The 22,977-nt window shown below is 46.4% G+C and overlaps 2 protein-coding genes across 14 annotated transcripts in view; one reads left to right on the top strand and one right to left on the bottom strand.

Annotated features, from left to right (window-relative positions):
• The first annotated feature begins 1,670 nt into the window (after nucleotides 1–1,670).
• PRKAB1 (protein kinase AMP-activated non-catalytic subunit beta 1) lies at nucleotides 1,671–9,163 on the top strand. 4 transcript variants are annotated; one of them, XM_038152461.1, is made up of 8 exons: nucleotides 2,054–2,265; nucleotides 3,120–3,294; nucleotides 3,708–3,874; nucleotides 4,786–4,879; nucleotides 5,589–5,703; nucleotides 6,888–7,021; nucleotides 7,513–7,581; nucleotides 7,666–9,163. In XM_038152461.1, exons 2-8 carry the CDS (start codon nucleotides 3,130–3,132, stop codon nucleotides 7,741–7,743), a joined length of 822 nt encoding a protein of 273 aa, XP_038008389.1. In that variant the 5' UTR covers nucleotides 2,054–2,265; nucleotides 3,120–3,129; the 3' UTR covers nucleotides 7,744–9,163. The 4 variants fall into 4 exon arrangements, with proteins under 4 accessions (XP_038008388.1, XP_038008386.1, XP_038008389.1 ...); XM_038152460.1 differs by lacking the exons at nucleotides 2,054–2,265; nucleotides 7,666–9,163 and adding an exon at nucleotides 1,671–1,692 and having other exon boundaries at nucleotides 7,513–7,665; XM_038152458.1 differs by lacking the exon at nucleotides 7,666–9,163 and having other exon boundaries at nucleotides 2,044–2,265; nucleotides 7,513–7,665.
• A 2,428-nt stretch (nucleotides 9,164–11,591) lies between these two features.
• CIT (citron rho-interacting serine/threonine kinase) overlaps nucleotides 11,592–22,977 on the bottom strand; it is a 67,574-nt gene continuing 56,188 nt past the window's right edge. For 5 of the 10 annotated variants that reach the window (XM_038152448.1, XM_038152447.1, XM_038152454.1 and 2 more), the window contains 12 exons: nucleotides 22,179–22,348; nucleotides 21,134–21,214; nucleotides 20,802–20,937; nucleotides 19,478–19,617; nucleotides 18,548–18,640; nucleotides 17,168–17,276; nucleotides 16,917–17,045; nucleotides 16,169–16,249; nucleotides 15,474–15,552; nucleotides 15,171–15,359; nucleotides 14,008–14,341; nucleotides 11,592–13,538 (listed from right to left, as the gene is read on the bottom strand). In XM_038152448.1, the coding sequence (XP_038008376.1) occupies nucleotides 13,515–13,538; nucleotides 14,008–14,341; nucleotides 15,171–15,359; nucleotides 15,474–15,552; nucleotides 16,169–16,249; nucleotides 16,917–17,045; nucleotides 17,168–17,276; nucleotides 18,548–18,640; nucleotides 19,478–19,617; nucleotides 20,802–20,937; nucleotides 21,134–21,214; nucleotides 22,179–22,348 (1,565 nt within the window). In that variant the 3' untranslated portion in view covers nucleotides 11,592–13,514. The remainder of the gene's footprint in view (nucleotides 13,539–14,007; nucleotides 14,342–15,170; nucleotides 15,360–15,473; nucleotides 15,553–16,168; nucleotides 16,250–16,916; nucleotides 17,046–17,167; nucleotides 17,277–18,547; nucleotides 18,641–19,477; nucleotides 19,618–20,801; nucleotides 20,938–21,133; nucleotides 21,215–22,178; nucleotides 22,349–22,977) is intronic. The other 5 variants (XM_038152449.1, XM_038152451.1, XM_038152455.1 and 2 more) reach the window with 2 other exon arrangements.

The following is a 22,977-nucleotide window of genomic DNA, read 5'->3' as shown; positions in this document are numbered from 1 at the left end:
CCCTCAGCCTGTACAGCACCCAAAGTGCTCCGTAATGATTCCCAGAACTTTGACCAGCTCTGCTGAGTCTCATTGTTTTAAGAGCCAAGAACCAAACTGCCTTAAAATTAACTTCTGACTAAGAAGATGTAATAGTCAGGCCAGGTCTAGCTTGTGTTTACTAAAAAAGGTAGGTGTGAAGGAAGGAAAAAGGAGCTGAGCTTTGCTTGTGGCTACTGACATGGCAACTAACAGACACCACACAGCTCTTCATATCCTGCAGGTCTTTTACAAGCCTCTGCTTTTAGAACTTCACATTGTCCTAGGAGGTGGTGTGGCACAGTCATGACACCAGATGAAGCATTTCATCAATTACTTTTATCTTGTTTTATGGGCTGTGAAGAGTCTGAAAGTGGAATGTGTCTTTTTTTTTTTTTTTTTTTTTGAAGGGAATTTCTTATTCAGAATTAAGTCACTTGTGTTTTCCCTTGGTCCTTTTACCTCAACAGGGGCAGAGGTAGAAAAGATATTTTGTAGTCTTCCTTTGGAATGTGGAGGCTGGTTCAGATGGGGTGGAAGAGGGGGAGTTTTAATTCCCTTCAGGCTGCAGAGCATAAAAGGGGGCAATAAGTCACAGATGCTATTAAAGGGAGGAGGAGAACTCCATGGTTCCAGAGAATCAGTAGGAGACTGAGCTCTGCCAGGCCCTGTGGCTTGTCTTTAGCTAATCCCTCACTTCCCACATCTCCTGCACCAACAGCTGTGATGGAATGGGGCTCCCACTCAGGCTGAGGGGAGAAAACAACACTCCAGTGAATGCAACGACCGTGCACACAGATGTGTGTGAGGAGGTGGGGATGATTTAGGTGTTCACGGTGTGATATCATCCAGCCCTCTCAGGGAGCAGCGCCTGACAAAACGAGTTACAGGCTGATTGCTCCTGGAGTATGCTATGCCCCCCATCAGGGAGAGGGGAGACAAGAACCAGTCCTGAAAGGGGAGCAGACACAGGGAAACCAGGGAGGAGAAGGCAGCAGCAGTGAGGTTGAGATGCCTTGTCCATGGCCTCTGTCCTGTCCACAGGCCAGCAGCTCCCAGAGGATTTGGCATGGAGCACATCACAGATGGCTGATCACCATGGAAGGAGGAACCATCACATTTTGACACCAGACTTTAAAATGAATGCTTGTACCTACCACAGACTGCTTGTCACAGCCTCATGATCTGCTAGCAGTCCTTACCCTGCAGTTTGCTACTGCTCTGTGGTTCCTAGAAGAACAAAAAACACTGCAAAGGCCAGGCCCCAGATGAAGGCACCGTGGCCTGTAGTGGGTCTATGTGGCTGTTGTGCAGATCATCACAATGGTCCTGGATGGGCAAAACATGGTACCCCGTACTGCAAACAGTGCTGGCCAAGAAAACTGGGGAGAACAAAACAACCGGCGTTGGAGACAAGGAGTTTAGGAGCGCTAAGCTGTGTGAAATGCCAAAATAACAGCAGCTGTATTTCATAGCAGGGGCTGTGTGCAGGGCTGGGGAAGAGCTGCCTGCACACATTGCCCTGGCAGCCTGTCCCGGGCAGGGTGCTCGAGCCCCAGGGGCCAAAAGGGAGCAGCTGTTCCCCACAGCACAGCAGGAGCCAGCACTGCACTGGCACAGCCATCCCGGCAGAGCTCTTCCCACGATCTTACAGCGTGTGGACGCTTCCATTTGGTAGGAATCCTTCTGTCTATGTGCAGGTTGCTTCTGTTTGTAATGACAAAAAAAAAAGCAATTTATCTGTAAAGAGAACGGCGACACACCTGCAGGCCTCAGCTCTGTGGCTGTGAGGAAAGTGGAACAGAAAACCAGCAACAGCTGGGGGAGAGCCAAGGGTAAAACCAGATAGTGTTAGTGGGAATACTGTGAGAAATGAATCAATGTAGTTTCATTTGGGAAACATTTATCATTTAAGGACTTAGCCTCCCATCTGTGTTCCCCCCCCCCAGAGGCCAGAGCTGACGGCTCCAGCGCGCTCTGACCGCGGCGCTCAGGGGCGCGCCATGGCCTGTGGCTCCAACACCGCCCTCAGGCGCTGCCCCAGGCACGGCGGCTCCCGGGCGGGCTCGGAGCCGTGTCCCGGCAGCAGTGGGTGCTGAGGAGGCGCGGGGGGAGCCCGTCATGGAGCCCGCCGTGGGGCGCGGGGCAGCCCGGAACGGCCGCGCGGGGCTCGGTTCCCCCCGGCGGGCGCGGGCCCGGCGCGGCGGAAGCGGAAGCGCGGCGGCGGCGGCGGGAGCGCGGCGGGCGGTGGGTGCGGGCCCGGCGGGGCAGGGCAGGGCAGGGGCGGCTCCCGGGGTCGCGGTCCCGGCGCTGCCGGGCCGGGCTGTGCCCCCCGTGCCCCCCGGAGGTCCCGGTGCGCGCCCACGGGCCCCTTCCATGCGCGCCCACGCGGGGCTGGGTCTCTGCAGGCGCTGCCGCTGCCGGAGTAAAGCGGGGACAGAGGCAGCGGCAGCGGGACTGAGCTCTTGGCAGGGAGTGGTCACAGCCCCGAGGCTGCCAGAGCTCCAGGAGCGTTTGGACGCCTCTCTCAGGCCCTGGGTGGGAGTGTTGGGTGTCTGTGCAGGGCCAGGAACTGGTCCCTGTGGGGCCCTCCAGCTCAGGACATTCTGTGGTTCTTTGTTTAGAACTCCTTCAGCTGCTCTCGGCATCTTCAGCAGGGTGAGAGAACGTTATTCTAGTGAGGGCACATTTCAGGCAGGATGCTTTTGGAGCCTTCCGACTGAAAGTTCCCCTGGTGGTGCAGCTGGCGAGGTGCAGCGCTGTGTGCACGGGGGCAGAAGGCAAAGAACGAGCCCTTGGCTTGGGGGGACACAGCAGTTTTGCGCTACATGGCAGAGACCTGCTTGGTCCGCTCCCTGCGTGACTGGGTCTGGTAGAGGTGCTCACGTGTAGAACTGTAGCACGTTCTCAGCAGTAGCTGAAAACTGTCACTTAGTGCCCTTGTTCAGAGTATGGTGTCACTTTACAATGGGTTAATCACGTTTCTGAGGCTCTTCAACTCAAAAACACAGCCCACAGCTACTGATGAGTTTTCTTTCCTGCCTGCTGGTGTTCCAGCTGTGGGAGTACATGTGCTAATCTGGCTTTCCCTGCTCTTTTAGATCCACAAAAATGGGGAACACGAGCAGCGAGCGAGCGGGGCTGGAGCGCCATGGGCACAAAGCCAGTCGAGGGGACAGCTCAGGAGGAGCCATCAGTACCAAGGAGGGGGACAGACCCAAAATCCTCATGGACAGTCCTGAAGATGCAGACTTGTTCCATTCAGAGGAAATGAAGGTATTGCTGGTTTGTTCTCTCAGCATTGCTTGCTTGCAATGCTCTGTGGCTGTTTGCAACTTGCAGGGATTCTGTCATTGAGTTTACACAAAGCTGTCCATCCCCCTTCCTTCCCATGCCAAGGAGAGAGTGAATTGGTGTTTAAGCAGGTATAACTGGGGCTGGAGGGAGGAACATTATTTTGCCTTCCACTCTTCCTGCAAATTTGGGAGGCTTTAACACCTTTGCAGAATTTGTGCAAATGAACTTGTGAACAGTATCTAGAAATGCAGCTTGTATTCTGTATCTGACAAAACCTGCTTGTAGTAGACTTAGAGAATCGTGCCTGAGGGCAAAAGAAGCGTTCAGTGCAGCACAGGTTGTCTGAGTCTGCCAGGAAAGAACCTTTTTTGATTGAGACATTGTGCTTGTAGGCTCCACTGGAGAAAGAAGAATTTCTAGCTTGGCAGCAGGATCTGGAGGTGAATGATAAAACCCCCACTCAAGCTCGGCCAACAGTCTTCCGCTGGACTGGAGGAGGGAAAGAGGTTTATTTATCAGGGTCCTTCAACAACTGGAGTAAAATTCCTCTGACAAGGAGGTAATGAAGCGCTGCTGCCGTGTGTTCCCCATGGATTGGCAATGCTGAGTGCCATGAGGAGGGTGGTCAGCTGAGAGATGGGATTTGGCTTGATTTACCACTGTCCTGCTTCTCTCCTCAAGGTCTTGATGACAGTCTGACTTCTCCCTTCTTGGATGGCGCAGGGTGGAAGTTGAGCTGTGTGTCAGTTCACTGGGCGCAACACACAGATAACCCCAAATAGTCCCTGCTGTGAGTCTGTGCCTGGAGCAGGGCTGGGCCGTGCAAAGGGGAGCTGGTTCCAGAGCAGTGTCTCTGTGACACATCCTTGCCATGTCAGTGGCTTTTGCCCAGCTCAGAGGGCTCAGAGGCTGTGGCCTGTTGGAGCAGCATCAACTGTTTCTCAGCTTTTTTGAGGTGCTGCTAAAGCCTTCTGAAGAATCAGGGAGTTCACAGCCCAAGGAGTTTGGAAATTGCCAAGCAGCAGCTCTTCAGACCCAAAGTAGCCCAGAAGTATTGAGTTGCTGCTTTTATCTGCTCAATGTTCATTTATTTCATTTGGGAAATGCAATTTATGGTGGCAAATACTGAAAGGCAAGGAAATATGAGAAAGCTGATCTTGTTCCATCAGCAGATAAATGAGGTCTCCTGTGCTAACAAGTAACATGAGGATGTGAGAGTGACTTTACAAAAGCTCAGTGCCAGTTATGGGATGTCAGAAGTGTGGGGGGACTCACTGTCACAGAGGAAATTATCATGAGCATTAATTATAATTTGATTCCTTACCTTTGGATGGCATCAGAGATTCTCTGCCTGTTTAAGGTTTTGCACGCTGAGGAGGCTTGTGCTCTGTGTCACAGTGTGTATCACAGTTTAGAGACCAAGGTACTTTTCAGAATTTTGCAGGGCTGATTGTTTGTCTTAAATTCCAGTCACAATAACTTTGTGGCAATCCTGGACCTGCCAGAAGGAGAGCACCAGTACAAGTTCCTCGTGGATGGGCAGTGGACACACGATCCTGCAGAGGTAAAGTTGGCTTTGAGTCACTGTTTATTGATTGAGGCATCTGAAGAGGAGAAAGGGGCTGTTCAGGCTGGTGAGAGAGAGGTTTCTGATGGCTGCTGGCCTGGGTGGCAGCATCAGCCTGAGCTCAGAGGGCAGGAGATGCAATGAGGGACAGGATCTCTTGGCCATTGGTTTATAAGTGATGCCAAGCTTTTCTTGTCCAGTCCAACAATGTCTTTTAGAGCATTGTAGCACTGCTGGCAGCCCAGAACTCACTGTGCCTTCCTGGCTCTCTGTGCCAGCATGTTGCTATTGCTGCTCTAGATCTTTTCACAGTCCAGTAATTGTGCCAAAATCTACCAGGCCTATTTTTCCTCCTCTGCTATAAAATGAGCTTTAACCCCAGCCTGCCCAGCAGTTCCCCAAGTGCTTAAGGACGCAGTGTCCAGAGCTGGTGTCACAGGTCAAACAGACCCAGCCCAGACCTGACTCCTGCCTTGTCTGGAGCCCTGTGGGCTTGACAGGTTCAGCTGGCATTTTCCCCTCCCAACCGTTAAAAATCCTGCACTTCTTCTTAATCTAACACTCATTGAGCTCTTCTCACATCTGGTTCTGCCATCTTTCAAAAGTAATGTACCTCATTCCTGGTAATGCTGATTGTGCAGTTCTGAGAATCTATTAGTCCTACAGGCTTTTTTTATTCTGGTTTTTCTATCTTGTCTTTTGCCAGCCAGTAGTAACCAGCCAGCTGGGAACTGTCAACAACATCATCCAGGTTAAGAAAACTGACTTCGAAGTGTTCGACGCTTTGATGGTGGACTCCCAAAAATGTTCAGACATGTCTGGTATGAGCTTACTGGTAACTTTATGTCACACTTTTTAGAGCTGTTCAAAATTTCAGTTTCCCTTTTATCTGAATTAAAGCTCCAGCAGAGATTAATCTCCACTTGTGTCAGGCCCTGTGGATGTGTGCAGGAATCACAAATCCCAAAGAAAGAAAGTGGAATGCACACAGGAGGAAGCCTATGACAAAGCAACGCAGATTTGATGAGGAGGAAGTCCTGGGTGCTCAATAACTGTGTGCAATGGCTGGGTTTAGAGCAGTCATTGGTGGATCAGTCTCTGCTTTACCACATCAAACCAACGTTGACAGCCTGCACTGCTCCTAATTCAGTCTTCCTTTGCTAAGGAGGTGGCTGAGGGGGTCAGGAGTTGCACTTTAGCAGGGAGAAATTAGGTGCATCTCAGTCATAACACAGGCTCAGGACTATCCTCACAGTGTAGTATAAACTATCTACCTAAGAATAATACAAAAATGCAATTCTTGCCTTAAGTTTCATGTTCCAGTGTAACAGGAGAGAGGTGGGATTTAGCCTGAGCCGTGTCTGAGGTCAGCCTTGCCCTGCTGGTTGCTGAGCTCTGTAGGGATTGGAACCAATGACTGAAGCAGTATCTTACACCCTCCTTCAGCAGACCTTTGAACCTGAGGCAGGAGGTGTGTTTGGGTGTGTTTTGCTCTGTGTGACTTTATCCTGGACAAAGCCTTTTTGGAGAAAGTGTTACGTGATTGTGGGGCAGGCCAGGAGGAGATTCTAGTAGATGCCTTTCCCCACAGGCTGTAGCAGTGTTTCCTTTCCCTGATTACACTTGGAAGGGCTCTTTCCACAGTCTGCAGGGGGGAGCAGTTGCCTTTCACAGGTGCATCCCATGTTCTTGCCCTTGGAGGGAGCCTTGCAGGGCAGCCTGCACTGTGGAGTGTTCGCAGAAGTTTTAGGCAGAGGTGACAGAGAAGTTCTGAAGTGCAGTTACGCCTTCAGAACTCTGCTACCCAGAACCTCACAGCTCGCTCCAAGTCAGACTTTCGGCACCTTAAATCCCCTCTTGGGCAGTGACTGATCCTCTGGCACTGCACCAGCTGCTGCAGTTGTTGTACTTAAGTGCCATTGATTCCTTTAGGCTGCATGTACCTATAAAGAGCAGATGCTCTTACAAAGTATTCAGGATTAAATATTTACCATCTCTCTGGCAGAGCTGTCTAGTTCACCCCCAGGACCATACCACCAGGAGCCCTATGTCTGCAAGGCAGAGGAGCGCTTTAAATCTCCACCCATTCTCCCCCCACACCTGTTGCAGGTCATCCTGAACAAGGACACAGGCATTTCTGTGAGTACATCACTTTGGTTTGCTAAATAATGCCCTTGAGGGTGTGAACAGATGGGGACAAAATCTGGATATGGGCGGGGGACAGCTTAGGAAAAACCTTAGGATAAGTTATTGTGCTGGTAAGTTCCTTATTATGTATGTCCAGATGGATTCATCTGAAGTAAATCTATTTTTCTAGTTGACTGTCTTTAAGGTGGAAAACTAGGATGCTGTTTTCCTCCCAAAAGCCTAATCTTGTTAACTGTTAAGACACCAGAAGCACATTAAGGGACAATTACAGTCTGATTCATCGTCCTGGTGAGGATGCAGAGGGTTTTACCCAGAGGGACCTGCAGTTGTTCTGCATTGGTGACTGTGTTTGTGATGGACTCAATGTGAGCAGCAGTGATATACTAGGGGTGTGGCTGGTCACAGATGCTGTTTGTCACCCCTCAGCTGTGAGGAGTGAACTGTGACTTCTGTTACTGTCACGCTGTCCCTCTTCTCTGCAGTGTGACCCCGCTCTGCTCCCTGAACCCAACCACGTCATGTTGAACCACCTGTATGCACTTTCCATCAAGGTGAGAGGCCAGGGCATGTCCTGCCTAGGGGCAGCCTGGGTGCCTGGCCATGGCACATGCTCACTTTTTTTCCCTCTCCTGTAGGATGGAGTGATGGTGCTCAGTGCTACACACCGTTACAAGAAGAAATACGTGACCACTTTGCTGTACAAGCCAATATGAGCATCGCAGTCATTTGTGACCAATTGTTCTGGGCCAGTGCAGTCTCAGAAAAAAATGCTTCACTTAACCAAATGTACTTCTGCTCTGTGCTGTAGCAAACAAACTCTGATTTCATATTTTTCCTGAGACTTCCAGGTTCTCCTGTATTTGCCTTATTTTGTTAGCCCCACCTTGGAAGTTCTTGGAAATGGCAGATTCACAGCAACCAGACAGGTGGCAAAGGTGTCAGTGCCCCTTGTCAGCTGAGTTAAAAAACCACCAATTTAATTAGGCTGAATAATGTCAGGGCAGCAACAGACCCAAGAGCTTTAGCAGTGAGGCAGACTGGGAGTCTGCCAGCCCAAAGTCTGGAAAGTTCAGGATTCTTGGGGAATCTGATTTCAGCATAACACTCAGCAAAAGCAAGCTCATTACTGCTTCCATTGCTCATCAAACACTATTTCAGCAGCAAGTTCCAAACTTGCCTGGCTGAAGTAAGTGTGAATATTGATGATCATTTTGTAGCAGCCTTTTCTGGGCAAAATCAGCAACATAATCATCACTACAAGCTCGTTATTATTTTATGGTAGAGTGGGGTGCACTGTTTCTACTGTGAATAGCTCTGTAGTTTTTTTCTCTTCATGAGAACTGAAATACATCTTTTCCCCTGTGGAATTTCTGGTAAAGACAATTGTTTTTAATGGCTGGATTTTTCTGTAAATCGTAATTGTGTCTTGCAGTAATCTGCTTTTGGAAAACTGGTTTCTCTTGCTGTCACTGATGAGGACTTCCTTAAGCTGGGAGAGGTGGCAGGAAGGAAATGGATGGATTCAGTTTAGGGATGAATTCCTCAGTAACAGCCTGAGGGTGACTGTAAGTCTCCTGTGTCCAGTGGCCAAACTTACCCCTCAGTGTCAGCAGAGTGCTGGGTGCAGCAGCACCGCAGCCCTCTGTGCTCAGGGCTGGAGCCGGGCAACTTTTTATTCCATTTCTGTTTCCTAAGTGATTCTAGTAATGCCAGGCTGCCTGTCCTTGGTGCTGACAGCCTGTTTTATCCCAAAACAAATGCAACATTAATGCAAAACTGCTGCCAGCGTGCTTGTTTTGGTGCCTGGGGCACCGTGACCGTGCCAATGATAAGCAGTCCCTCCCACTGTGGGGGAAAGCACTTTGCACAAGTGTGTGAGGACTCTGAGTGGGGACAGAGCTGCAGCAGCCAGCGTGGAGTGGAGCCACAGTGGGAGGATGCCTTGCCATCCTGGGGTCTGTTCACCAGCCTTGTTGCAATATCTTCAGTAGCTGAGTAGATGTGGGTCTAGTGCAATGGTTTTCTCTGAAAACTCTTTCTTCATTCTGTGCTATGGATAGTATTTGGTATTCTGAACTACAGAATTGCTTGTTTTCAACCTCTTTAGAAATAAATAAAACATTTTCAAGAGAGGTGGGTGACTTGTCTTGTTACTACTGTTCCCACCTGTGGTAATTTCGCCTTCAGTGAGTTATTTTGTTATTTCCTGATATGTGATTTCCTGATTGCAGTTTCATTCCTTGGTGGGTTTTACAAGCTTTTCATTAAACTATGCAGATTGAAACACTTTCTCCTCTTGCACTCAGTCAGTGAACAAGACCAAGATGTTCATGTTTATTTGTGACATAAAGTTTAGAGAAAGGACAAGAGTCCAGTTATTTAAAAGCTCCAGTAACAGAGCTGGAAAGCTTGGGATGGGCCCTAAGCCTCCTGTCAGCTTCTCTTTGTTCCAGCAGCCACTTCAAGCAGACCTTTTTCCCCAAGTCTTTGTCCTCACCAGGGTGACTCTGGAGTCCGAGGCTCACGCAGGTCCAGCTGTGTCAGGGGACAGTCTGTGTCCCTGCAGTGTCCAGGGAATGCCAAGGCTGGGGGGTGTGTGGTCAGTGCTGGTACCTGCAGAGCACTCCACATTCTTCATCAGTGCATCAGGTATGGTGGAACCACAGGACAGGAACTATTGTTGTGTAGAAAGATTGACAATTTTTCATTTTGATTTTTGGTTTGTAATCCCTGGCCCTGTCTCAGCACAGGGACTGCAGCTGCATCAGCTTTTGCAGCCCCAGAAAGTTGTGAGGGCTGGGGGAGGCCCTGGCTGTGTGAGGGCCTGCAGGAGGGACCTTCCCTCTGCTCCAGCCTTCCCTGCCCACAGGTGAGGAAGCCCAGCTGCCCCCAGGCCTCTCCAGCCATGAGCAGCAGTGATGGAGGTGAGCTGGCACCTGGGGCCTCAAGTGACAGTCCCAGGAGCCACAGATTTCCTCAGGTAAGCCACTGCCACCCTCAGGCCCCCAAAACCCTTTCTCTCCAGCAGGAGGGTGGAAGAAGAGGAAAGCTGCTTGTTTTGGTTTTTGCTGGGGCGTGGGTTTTGGGGTGTTATAGTGGGTTTTTTGCTGGGTCATTTTCTGCTTGACAGGTGAATGAATTGGATTAATCACTCTGTGTTCCCTTATTGCAGTGGGGTGAATCAAATCCCTCCAAAGGCAAAAGCTGGATCGAGAGTTGGATTTATTAGCTCACTTACATTCCCCACCCGCAGCTCACAGTCTGTGCTGTTATGTTTATTCTTGGCTGTTGCTAGGAGAGCACATTTTTTTAAAGGTAGATGCAGACACTTTTGTTACAGTCACTTTTGAGGACCCTGGAGTAAACCAGTACAGGAATAACAAGAGCTCTGTGCCCTCCCTAACCCCAAATTTCAGCACAGCATGTGGGGGTCAAGCTGACATGGATTTGTGTAGGGTTCTTGGGAATCAAAAAGCTCAATAAATAATTAATTTTTTTTTTACTCCACCAGTTTCTGGATTATTTTAGTTTTGTTACAATTCTGATCATGCATCATAGGACTGCAACAATGAGCTTTAAATAAGTATTGTTTGTGCACAGTAAAAGAAATAAAGGAACATTGAACAAGTCAGCATTTCATCATATACATCATAGTAGGCACAATAGATAAATCAAGCAGCTCGGGGTCGATGGAGAGCATTTTCATGGAGAATGTCATGTAGACCAAATTGTAAGAGGAGCCATTGGTAACCCACCCGCAGAGCCTCCAACAAGCCATTTCTCAGCGCTGAGGGGGTGGGTATGTGCACAGAACCAAAAACACTGAACAGTAGGAGGACAAATTAAGTTACTGTAGGCAGCAGTGTGAATATTAAAAACCTCTTCCTGTGAAAGAATACTTCAGACCCTGTAAAAACTAGTTCAGTTAAAAATAGATGTATTTACATTTAAGTCTGATCTAGCAAGTTTTCCGAGCAGGTGTAAGTTGAGCTGTACAGTAACTGCAGGTTGTACTCAATCTGACTGGATTTGTGAATGGTCTTTTTTTCAAGTTGCAGCTATTAGGCCTTAAAGCACCAGCATTTTACAGCAGTGGGATGAGGAACTGCCTCTATCCGCTTTGCTCCCAGTACACTGCTGGGGTAAGTCCCAAACCTGTCATTAGATCACACTCATGTTAATTTAGATGCCTTTTTTCCAGCTCAAGAGATGTGGGGTCATCTACCAGGGCAAGACTGTTTTCCCAGATACTCACAGGTGCTTCACCTCTGCCCCTCTCACAGGGGAGGCAGTACTGAGCTGTGGGTGCTTGCAGCTGCCTGCTGCTCTAGTCAAGCACCTGGATCAATCTACCTGGGTTAGTACATGTGAACATGCGTGGGGTTTGTGAAGCCACTTATGCTACTGTTTAGGTAATGACAAGTATTAAAAGCTAAATATTGCCAGGGTTTGCTCTTGGGTCAGCTGTGACACCTAGGATTCCCCAGCCCTACCCCCAGGTATGGGGCAGGAGGGGCAGGGGCACTCCAGAGAGAAGGAAGCTGTCATTTCACCATGCCAGTCAAGATAGTTATTTGTTTTATTTGGTTATTGTTCAACAACAAAGTTCAATACTTTCCCGGTGGATCTTTGAACTGTCCCTCTGGTTCCCTCCCTTGTCAATAATAAAAAGGTAATGAAGAAAAATCCTGTACTTTTAGAGACCTAAAACCTCATTTATGCTAACAAGCTTCAATTGCAATTTAATGTTAGAATATTTCTTCATGGGAGCGAGGAGGACTGAGGCGAGGCCCCTCCAGTGTCTGAGGATGGCTGTCCACAACCACCAGTAAAACAAAAAGCTAGTGTTGAAAAACGCACAGTTTACAATAAAAAAGTAGAAACCAATTCAATTCCCTTTTGTTACGAATATAAAGTTTCTTGTAAATATGTACAGTCCTTTGAGCTATTTCTATAGCAGGAAGCATTTCACGAACAAGACACAAGATATACACTTTCAGGACTTAACAAGCCCATTTCTGAGGTCTTGAAGATCTTCCATGAGATGCAAAGATTTAAAGACTGATCTCAGTGACCTTTCAAAATATTCAGACCAGGAGACAAAAACTTTCAGCAAATTTCCTGCCAAATCATCTGACTGAAAATAACCCAACAGACAAGAGAACAGAATACAATATTCATGAAACTCGCCAAAGGACACTGACAAGGCATTGGAATTTTGATGGGTTTCTAGAACAGGTTAGCACAGGCTTGCAAGGGACTAGCAGAAGATTAAGTGTGGCGCCAAGGGAAGATTGGATGCAGTTTTTCTTTTTCCAGTTGTAAAGAACATGATTGTTCACTTAGGATGTTGCTATTGCAGAGTGAATGGTCAAAACCTGCTTTGAAAATCATTTGCTCTCTGTTCACAGCAAAAGAGAATAGGAAGCAATAAAAGGCTCGAGGTCAGACACGGGGAAGCAAAGGTTGTCAGCAATTGCCAAAGCTGCTCCCTGTGGGTGTCCTGTGCCAAGACACCGGATCTGGTTGCACCACAAGCTATAGCTCACGGGAGGAGCCAGCCCGGGCTGCTCCCCCTGGGGAGCTGAGGCTGGCAGGACTCATTGCTGAAGAGACCATGTCCGGTGCTGAGAGGAGAACACAAGAGTGACTGCAATTCTTGTCATAGAATAAGGCTTGTTAACTCTTCGGTGCCAAATTTCCAGAGTAATTAACGGCTATTTTGCAGCGTAATCTAAAGGTTTCAGTTAATTTACAAGTGAGGTACAATACACTGCTCAGCAAAGCAACCTAAAAGGAGAGAGCCAGTGATGGTGCAGCAGCATGCAGTGAACTGTCATGCAGAAGACTTGGATAAAGTCTTACAACCCAGAAGCTTATAGCTTATAGGTAATGCACTTTGTCTCAGGGCAGGGGGGTTGGTTAAAGCAGGGTTCTTCCCTCCCCATCAGAGCTGCTCTAAAGCGATTTTAGTGAGAACAAAATAACTTTCAGAAGTGGCAGGTGAACAGGCTAATCAGAAGAAATTTTTCCTGTGTTCTGTGGAGAACATCCAACCACAGCTCCTATTGAAAGACTCACTCACCTTGGCCCTTCTGTTTCCAGGCCATCAGGGGCTCCCAGCACATCTCAGAACTTTGACCAACTCTCTGTTAAGGGGTGCTAACCACAGTGATGACCTGGGGTAGGACACAAGTCCCATTTCCTGGATGAACTACTAGGGACTAAAGTGGATACAAAAGGTTCATGAACTGCTTGAAAGAGTAACAGTAGTACAAAGTGCAAAAACAGGAGTGCAGGAAAGTGCAGAGAAATTAACTGAGCTGCAAACGGTCTTCGAAAGCATCAAGGCTCCCGCTGCGGAGCGAGCTTTGGCCCAGGAATGCTGTTTGGGAACTGGGCTGCAGACAGATGGAGTGCATCTACTCAGTATATTTCCTTCTTTTCCTGCAGGTCAAGACGAGTAACTTTGTCTAGCTGAGACTTACACTGAAGACTGGTCCCAGACCTGGCAGGGAAATAAAAGGACAAGTTACAAGTCACAGGTGCTTCTCTTCCAGGCACAAGGTGGTGGGAGCAGTACATCCATCACCTGCTGCTGCCACAGAGCCAGGGCTCCTGTCACCCACAAACACTGACAAAGGCAGGCACTGTCAGCACCACTGAGCACAGCGGGCTCCCGCGTTCCCTGCTCCAGACGTTATTCCCCTTCAAATCCTCTATCACTTGCTAGTAAATGCACCTTTGCTTTCAGCCCATTCTAGGGTCAAGCAGCTTTTGCAATGCCAGAACTAGCCCAGGGCTAGTGGTCACAGGGCCAGTGCATGACACCATGTGGGCTCTGCTCCAACAGAATTTGAGGAGCAGGGGGATGAGATTTGATCTGCTCTTGTGCTTTCCAGTGCCACCAGCCCTTCTGCACTACATCTACAAGCCTTTCCCTGAGAACAGACACTTCCTGCAGGCTCCTGACTTACCTTATTGACTTGAGCAAGAGGAGTTCTGGCCCCACTCACAGGCACCCTCCCTCGGCTACTGTCCTCAAAGAGTCGTCCTGGGGAGCGCTCCCTGCGGGTGCTCAGCAGCCGGCCCGGGGACTTCTCCCTCTCCAGAGGCCTCCCCGGGGACTTGTCCCTGCGCAGCTCCGTGCGGCCCTCGCGGTACCGGTGAGGGGTGCTGGGCTCCCGGGGGTGGCTGGGCCCTTCCGGGGGCCCTGGGCTGGAGGCCACCCGCTTGGTGATGTGCTCGTTGTACGTGGGAGGGCCTCTCTTGTTCGGGCTGCTGTCATTCAAAAATAATTGACGCGAACCGCTGAGTGACAAAAACCTCCCGTTACGTTTTCTTTTAGCAAAAATTTAACTTTTTCCCCAGCACCCTTTGGGTGAGAGGCATCAGCCCCTCCCTGAGCCAAGATGGAAAATGCAGAGGTACTTTGGCAGCTGGAGTATCCATCACATGAGCCACACTGGCAAAGCGCCTTAATGAATTGCCAGTGTAAGTCATGTGTACAGAACAGGCCAGAGAACAAGACCTTTTCATACACTCCAGCCATATGCTCTTCCATATGAAAAGACACTAAAATTTGATATATGTGTTTTCACACAATTTTCTGTAGCTCAGGGATGTTCAGGCCAAGCTGGGATAACTACAAGCCTCAATTTCTGTTTCTTGCGCACACAGTGGCACCATCAGCCCCAGTATTTAATTACCTGTATATCACATCACAACTTCCCAGCACTAGTCTCCCTAAGGCAGACCCATTATTTGATAAAAAGGGGCTTTTGCTTTACATCTTGTTACAGCCAAGCCATGTTTAGTGTCATATCAACAGTATCTGAGCTCAAAAAGCTTTGAAGCCAGAGCTCTATCACAACATCAAAGCAAACCAGCACAAGGTCACAAAGCATTTGTGGAGATTATCCCCATCTTCCTAGAGCTGATGTTTGTTTCCTTGTGGATGTTAAGCCATTAGTGACTCTATTCCAGGATTACAGTAACTGACTGTCGCCAGGCTCTAAGAACAGAACAAGGGCATGCCACCACACCAGGGGAAAAGGAATCAAGAGGGAAGTTTGCTTCTGAGGCACCCGGGGACTGTAACGTCCCGACATTGTCACCGTGACGCCCAATGTCCCTATACCTGCGTGTGGCAGAGGAGCCTCTGTGGTGCTGCTGCTGCTCGTTGTTGGTCTCCTTCACCAGATTGCCCTTACAGCAGATCACCCTTAGCTTGTCTTGGTAGGAGGAGGCCAAGTAGATTGCTCCCGAGGAGATTGCAGGCCCGAGGTACCGCGGGTTTGGGATCTCCAAGTGGGCTCGTGCCGGAGTTCTGGGGAAAATTGCAGGAAAAAGTCTTTACAGTGGCAGCACACTACCTTTACCTGGCAAGTCCATATATTCCTGTTCAAAGGCTGTTCAAAGAGATGAAAAGAGAACCACTTACCCTAGAGAAGCTCGTGCCTGAATCTCGATCACTTCAAGGGAATTGAAGTGGGTCACGAACAAATAGGGCTCCCTGTAGGCTGGAGTAGCAGTGCAAAGGCAGGAAAAAACACAAAATACATTCTCTATTAAAAACTTCTAAAACACAACAGCAAGCACAAGAGAGGCTGACAGCCCTGTGGGAAAACTAAGGAATACATTTTATATAATGACACAAACACCATCAGTATAGGGGGAGATGCAAGTTTAAAGTATTGCTGCTTAGAAGCTGTATCTCAAGGACTTTACTAACCAAAGTATCATGAAAAAGGCATTAAATCCAGACTATTAACTGAACAAAATCCCATTAAGCAGTGCAAAAGGCCTGAGGGAGCCATGCTGCCCTCATATATTCTTCACTATTTCAGAAACTTAGAGCATTTTTAAAAATTCCACTAGCCAGTTCAACCAGTGTCAGACCAGAAACATAAAGGAAATGGAACTTTGGTTTAGTTTTCCTTAAATTACTTATATTTCAGAGGGTTTGCCAATTGGATTTACAATAAGCTTAAATCGTGGCAAAAAGCTCCATAGTTTCTGAAAGAATTGGAAAGGGAAAAGGAGACAGAAGGGCTGAGTGCAGAGTACCCATTCCACAAGGATGTTTCCTGGTTTCAATAATCTCCACAATCCAAGGTGTTTTCCCTCAACACCTACCAAAAGCTAAGGGCAAGCGGTTCCATTTCAGGTCGTCTGTCCTACTGCGTCTTCCATAGGAATCCACAAAGACACCAAACTCTGCCAAGAGAAGTCACATCAGGTCATGAGCATCTGCCTGAGTTTTATTCATTTATTTCTGAAGGGACAAAGGCAGTTGTTCCCAGGCTTTTTATGAGGGACATCTTACAAATCCCAGATTGCCATGCATTACTCTAAATGCCATGGGACTGGCTGGATGTAGGAATACTGCCAGGCCAAAAGGTGTTGTGATTCCATGTCTCTTTGTTCCACCTAAGCTAAGGTCATTATTTAATCTAGAGTTGGGCAGGTAATGACATTCCTACCATTATTCACCCAAAATTACTGCTAGAGGGCTTCGGAAGGTTTGTGCCTTCCCATGACAGTATACAAGAGGGCAAAAAAAAGCAGCTATACAAAAAAATAACACCCTCTCTCATTTAATCACCAGAAGGTTAAAAAGTCTCATCTGTCTGCATGGAAACCAGATAAAGCCCAAGTCAGAGCCCCTGAACATCTTATCAGGGTAATTAAGCACCTGTTTGCACTTAACACACTGCCTGCAGTCCTTCCCTCAGGCACAGAAATCTTGTGCAAAAACTGATCCACCAGGCATAGAGAGCTTTAAAGCCAAAGCAGGTTGTCCAAAATTCAGCAGCATTTGGGTACCTTCTGCAGCTCAGAGAACAGGAGTAGTGCAACACCTGCACAACCATCCACCACTTACCATGGAAACACAGCAGATACTCCTCCCTCTGCCCTGCTGGGTTCACTTGGATGATACTGACTGGAAAACTGTTGGTGGAAGCAGCAAACACAGCAGAAGCTAAAGTGTGGTCATTTTTATCCAAAAACTCTGCAAAGGGAATGGAGAAAGACACCTTGATTTGCACCAACTTTTTTCAAAACTGCTTTCGAAAAGCTGCACAAAAGAACCTGTGGAGCCACTTGGAGCATTTCTCAGGAATTATCTCCTACCCTCCAGTGTGTACTGCTTCATCTCAATTTCATAGAACTTGTTAGTTCCTATGATGATGCTGTAAGTGGTCAAATGGATGCAGCTGCAAGGCTCAGAGGTTTCAATCTCCTGCAAAAAAAGGATAGTATGGACAGGTATTAGTCCCCTGTACCAGCTTACAGATAACACTGAGTCTGGAAAGTTGTATATTGCTACCTTTATCTTTACAAAAGGGAGAGGTAGCAACCTCAAAGACCCTACCAGTCTCTCAAAAGCATGTGAACAAAAACTCTTGCTAGAAGAAAATTTTGTTTTCTTGGAAGTGATGCTTGAATGTAGACTTGCATATAAACTCACCTCGGGAGAGATCCTCTTCCTTTTGTAAGAATATACTGATATACTGTTCTGGAAGATATTCTTCTGCTCTGCAGCTCAGTTTTCTGGAGCAGCAGTGAGCTGCTTGTAAACCCTTGTAAGTCACAGCCAATCTTCCTTCCTTCCTTGTACATGACAGAGAGATGTTGTCTACCAAGACCTGCCTTGTGACTGAAGAGTTGGGATTCTCTGCAGGTTACCCTGACACAACGCACAGATTCCCAGATCTTCTGAGGACAAGATTCCTTACATAAATCCTACTTTATCTGGAAATTTTGTTGGCAGAAAAGAAAAGCATATTCTGGGCTTGCTGCCATCTTGTTAGGATCTAAATTCAGTTGTCTGGATTAGTGGAGATAAGGAAAACCTGCCCTCTAAAACATGCCTTTGCATGTTGTGCATGTAAGCCCTTGTCAGAGGAAGGGCTGCAGACCCTCAGTGTTCCCTGCTGTGAGCAGGAGCTGCTATCAGCTGCAGTGCTTGCAGACATTCCAGGGGTGCTGGCATCTGTGCCCAGATCTCCATCAGTCATGCCTTTCGTCCTGAGGCCAGATCTGCATGGCTGTGCCCACTGCTTTCCTCCAGCAGCCTCAGTCACACTGCAAAATGAACTGGTGCCTGCAAAGTCACCTGCAGGGACTTTCACCCAGGGAGGTGTAGTTTGACTGGAACATCCTTTAATTTGTGCACAGGAGAGAACATGAGCTTCTGGGTGCCAGATGTTCAAAGGCAGCTGGTGTTTAAATTTTTTGTCCTGAGGAGAGATCTCTCAGGTTATGATTACAGCTCAGCCCAATATCTCAAAAAATCACAGTTCTGTTCTGCATCTCTCCAAAAATGCCAACTCTTATTAAAGGAAATTGCTGCCTACTCCACTTTGAGTCAGTGCACAGTGCAATTTGTTATCATTTTAGCTGGCAAACAAATTTTCTCATGCACACAGGTTTTAGATGTTTGCTCCAAAGCAAAGGCTTACAGCACTATGTGAATTAACCTCAACCACAGCAGGGAGTCATAAATCTCACCTTTCTGATACAGAACTTGCTCAAGCTCTCGTTGTATCGCAGAACCACCACTTTATTGGGCATGGCTGCACAGATACAAAGACTGTTCTCAACCTGTAAGGAAGACAAAAAGCATAGTTCAGGACAGCAATAAAATAAATTATATTGTTGAGCGTGTGAAACGGATCTGAGAAACTCTTGCCACAAAAAGAACTGTGCAGAGATAAGCAAGTACATTTTATTAATAGGGTAATTATTGTGAATTAGTGAAATAATGAAAAGCCTCTTCACATTCTCAAAAAAGAATGTGAATTTAAATGGCTTCTATGATTTCTTTTATGCTTGAAAGACATTAATAAAATATGAGGAGGGTTTTCCACAGAAAAGGGATTGACAAATTGGTTAGGTCTATTTTAACCCCTGAAACTTAAGCATCACTTTGAAATAAGTGGTGCTCAATTTGTTACCAAAGTAGTCCAGAGAAGTTATTGTTAATAAGAATTATTACAGTGCTTAAATGCTCCATGCTAAGACCAGTAATCTGTGTAAATGTCTAGAATAAAGTGACACAAACACCTAAGGAAATTTGCTAGCCTGGAAGCATGACATTTAAGAACATAGACTGGACAGAATTTGCTAAGTAAAAATCTCAAAACTGTAGTTAATAGTGAGGAGGCAGTAGTACCATGCTATGCTGGATTTCTTACTATCTAGCAGTTTAAATTATACCACCCTGGCATCCTGACTGAATTGATCCACATTAGCAGCAAATCCTCCGTTCTGTCTCCAGCTCAGCCTCTCTTCAGCCCATACATTCTTATTTGAAAAATATTCAGAGCAAGAATATAGACCTTGGATGTGTTGCCAGTGGAGTAAAGATGCTGATTTCTTAATATTAAACTCAGAGCAGTCTAAGGGGTGGTCTGGGGGCATGAGGGAGCTGTGACTTACTTTGCCAGCAGCAAAAAGGTGACATCCTTTGACAGCCTCAAAGACATTTGGTGAGACATCAGGCTGGGCTGGGAGGTGAGACTGGGCTAGGGACTGCTTCACTTTCTTTACATCAACAAGACACAGAGCCCTTTCTTCTCCTGGAAACAAAAAAAGGGTGCATTTCATCAAGGGAGAACTCCCTACTCACTACAAAAGTCTTACCTAAGCAGCAGCTCGTTGTTACAGGCTGTTACTGTGGAAACAGTCACAAGGTACCATGCAGAATTCATTCCATACTATTCCTATTTAAACTGAAATAGAAAACTTAGCAAATCCCAACCCTACAACAGGCAGTAAATCCACCAGGAGAACAACCATTCCCTGCGTGGATTATTAGTGTTGCTGAAGTCTAGCAGCACACAGTAATTGTGGCCTCATTAAGACATTATTCAAAATTATTCAGGAAGTTTTATTTTGCCCTTCAGAACTTATTCAAGTACAAGATGTTTTAATCACTCTGAGCCAACAGAACTGGCAAGGGATTTCCAAGAGCTGCCCTAATGAATTGCATTACAGCCTAAGGCCAATTCCTCTCAGAAGTCCAGTGACAGACTAACACAGCCTTCTCATTATGTGTGAGATTTGCTTTGTTCTCTACTACCCTGGCACAAATAAACCACGGACATCTTAAACCCTTATCAGAGAAAAACCATGAAACTAGCAGAACAGAAAGGAATTTGTTTTTCATTCCCTGCAAATGTCATATAGACACTTGATAATTTGGGCTTTCAGATGAAGATACAGCCTAATGTTCAGCATGCCTACATCTGTGTGGGAAGGATTATCTCTGGAAAACCACAGATGGAGAGATTAAAGCTGGTGTTCCCTTCATAAAGAAATCTTAAATCATGACAGGAGTCCCAGCTTTGTTACAGGGCATGAGAGGGTAAGAGTTGGCCCTATGCCCCAGTGATCACATAGTGGTCCTCAAATAGTTAATTACATTTAAAATGTTATGCAATAATTAGGAAGAAAAGTTCACTGATTAGCTCAACACTTTTTAAGCTGAACTTAAAATGACAACTGACCTCTAACCTGGAAATGTTTTGTCTCTGTTTGTTCCCTCAGCTCTGAAATCAGTTTCTTGTGAAGGTTTAACTGAGTGCTCATTCACATAATCCCTTGCCAGCCAGCCTCAGACAGGACTGTGTTAAGCACAGCAAGGCATTCCTGCCAATTTGCTGATAAAAAACCAGACAAAATCCTGGAACAAACCCAAAGGCAAGCAGGACCTGGCAGCACAGAGCCACTGCAGGGCCAGTGGGGACACACAGCCCTGTACCTGCTATCATGAGTAGCTTCTCCAGATCCTTGATGAGGTGAATTTGGAAGACAGCTCCCATTCCTGGGATGTGCGTTAAGGAATTCTTCAGTACATTCAGGGCATAGAGACCTTCTTCTGCACCCACCAGTACTACCTACAATAGGGGAAAAAATAGCACTACGTGAGGAGAACAAGGAATGCTCCAACAGCAGCTTGGGTGATACTCTTCAGCAGTGAAGAAAAAAATCAAACCACAAACAAGTGAATAATTACACATATTGCAATCAAGATACCATTTCCCTGAATCAATTATCCACTACTGAGAAAGACCAAGTGCACACGACCATTACCTGGTCACTGAAGGGCATTGTGCAATTGATATCCAAACGGTCTTCACCCTCCAGCTTCAGCAGGGAGTTCCCCAGCAGTTTCTGTAAATGACAAAAATAATTTTTTTTTTGGAGTTAACCTTCATCTCTTTATCTGTATTTTAACAATGTAAGGTCATCATTTCAGACAGGCAAAGAGATTGGCACAGATTTCTTTTTCTCAGAAAACTAAAAGTTGCAGGGATGCCTCCTACAAAAGGACTAATAAACTTTTATCTACCTTAGACACAGTAAGGCAAACTGATCAGAATTATCCTAAATTCAGGCAGAACCTATTGTTGTCTCTATCCTTTCCATTTTTTCCAATCTCCTACAACAGAGCAGTGGAATTTTCTAAGGGGAAGGATTAAAGAAAACTATAAATGTTGGCGAGAGCATGTTTTTTTTCCTCAGATACAAAAGAAATGTGAGCCCGAGGAAAAAGGAGTATTTCCTGCAGTCAGATATTCCCTACCTTCAGAGCTAATTCTCTTATGCAATGCCACAGAATCCAACCTCCCTTTGCAGAAAATAGAGTTATCAGTGTAACAGTGTGAGAAAGGCTACACAAAACCTAAACAAATCTGTTTAACCTCTTATTAAGAATAAAACTTAAACTAAAAAGTACACACACACACACACACTACTCCCCCCATCAAGAAATATAAAACCTCTGACTCTCTAAGAATGGGAGGGGAGGGAGTTTTTGCTTCTTTTAAGGTTTGTTCGCTCCATGTGGTTCCTTATGAGACTGGATTTAAACAATGTCCTAACTGCTCTTCCTTCCTCTGCTGGAATTACAGAGATATTTTGGGATTCTCTTATTACACTCCCCAAGTCTAAAGAAGGGTATCGTGATACACAGCATCAGTCTCACAGTGAACTGGCTCCTGGTGCTCAAATCATAAGGCAGAAGCAGTAACTTACCTTCAATTAAACCTCAGTATGTCAAATACCAAAAAAATATTTTTCAAAACTCTGCTCCCTCCCAGAATATTTTATTATTAAATGAAACTTTTATACTCACAGCATCAGCCTCAGCTTTTTCTCTGGAAACTCTCCCACCTGCCACTATTGATTCCAGTGCTGTGACCCAGCGCTGTTTGTCAGGGAAGCTGGGTGCTAACAGGTAGAGTGTTCTACCAGGCCAGCAAGTGGTGTGTGGATGAGACTCCAATTTTAGGATATATGGCACATCTGAGATGTTATATAGATAGAATAAGACTTAGATTAGTTTTTGGAATATTGTCAGTGGACTTAAAATCAACACCTTTCATCCTCATTGGAGAGAAGTTGTATTTATCATGACGTACCATGGCAATTTACACACTGGTTTCTCCTTTACAGGTCCTGCACAGGCTAGCTACTTACACCTAAATATTAGCGGGATGTATGCAATCCATACATACAAGGCTGTCTTTAACTCAACAAGAATAATTTCTCGCCTTTTATTCAAAAGAGAAAGAAATTCCATTGTGGGGGAAAAAAAAAAAAAAAAGCAAAACCAAAACAAAACCAGCCACTTGACTAAAGTTTTCCCTGTACTGATTAAGAAAAATCTGTAAAAACTGGTTATGGAAACCTTTGTTTTTAACAGTCTGTATCCTTTAATGTAACAGTCAAGACATACAGAATCTTATCCATCAGTTCTATTCAATACATACAAATCAACACATCAACATTTTTTCATAATAAAAGACTATATACACCCCACAGCATTTCTAAGTTAATGGCTTTGTGGTCAGAGCACAATGGTGGCAGAAGTTATGATACATCACAGTTAATAGAGAAGAAATTTAAATAAAGCGAGTGTTAATGCTACAAAT

This window comes from Motacilla alba, chromosome 15, assembly GCF_015832195.1.
Source record: "Motacilla alba alba isolate MOTALB_02 chromosome 15, Motacilla_alba_V1.0_pri, whole genome shotgun sequence".
Taxonomy (NCBI): Eukaryota; Metazoa; Chordata; class Aves; order Passeriformes; family Motacillidae; genus Motacilla; species Motacilla alba.
This window is presented reverse-complemented; position numbering and strand designations above follow the sequence as displayed.

Excerpts from the sequence above, each read along its gene's own strand:
- PRKAB1 (XM_038152460.1), top strand. The coding sequence starts at position 3,130 with ATGGGGAACACGAGCAGCGAGCGAGCGGGGCTGGAGCGCCATGGGCAC. Across the intron at positions 5,704-6,887 it reads AAAATGTTCAGACATGTCTG|AGCTGTCTAGTTCACCCCCA; the intron begins GTATGAGCTTAC and ends TCTCTCTGGCAG. Across the intron at positions 7,022-7,512 it reads ACAAGGACACAGGCATTTCT|TGTGACCCCGCTCTGCTCCC; the intron begins GTGAGTACATCA and ends TCTTCTCTGCAG.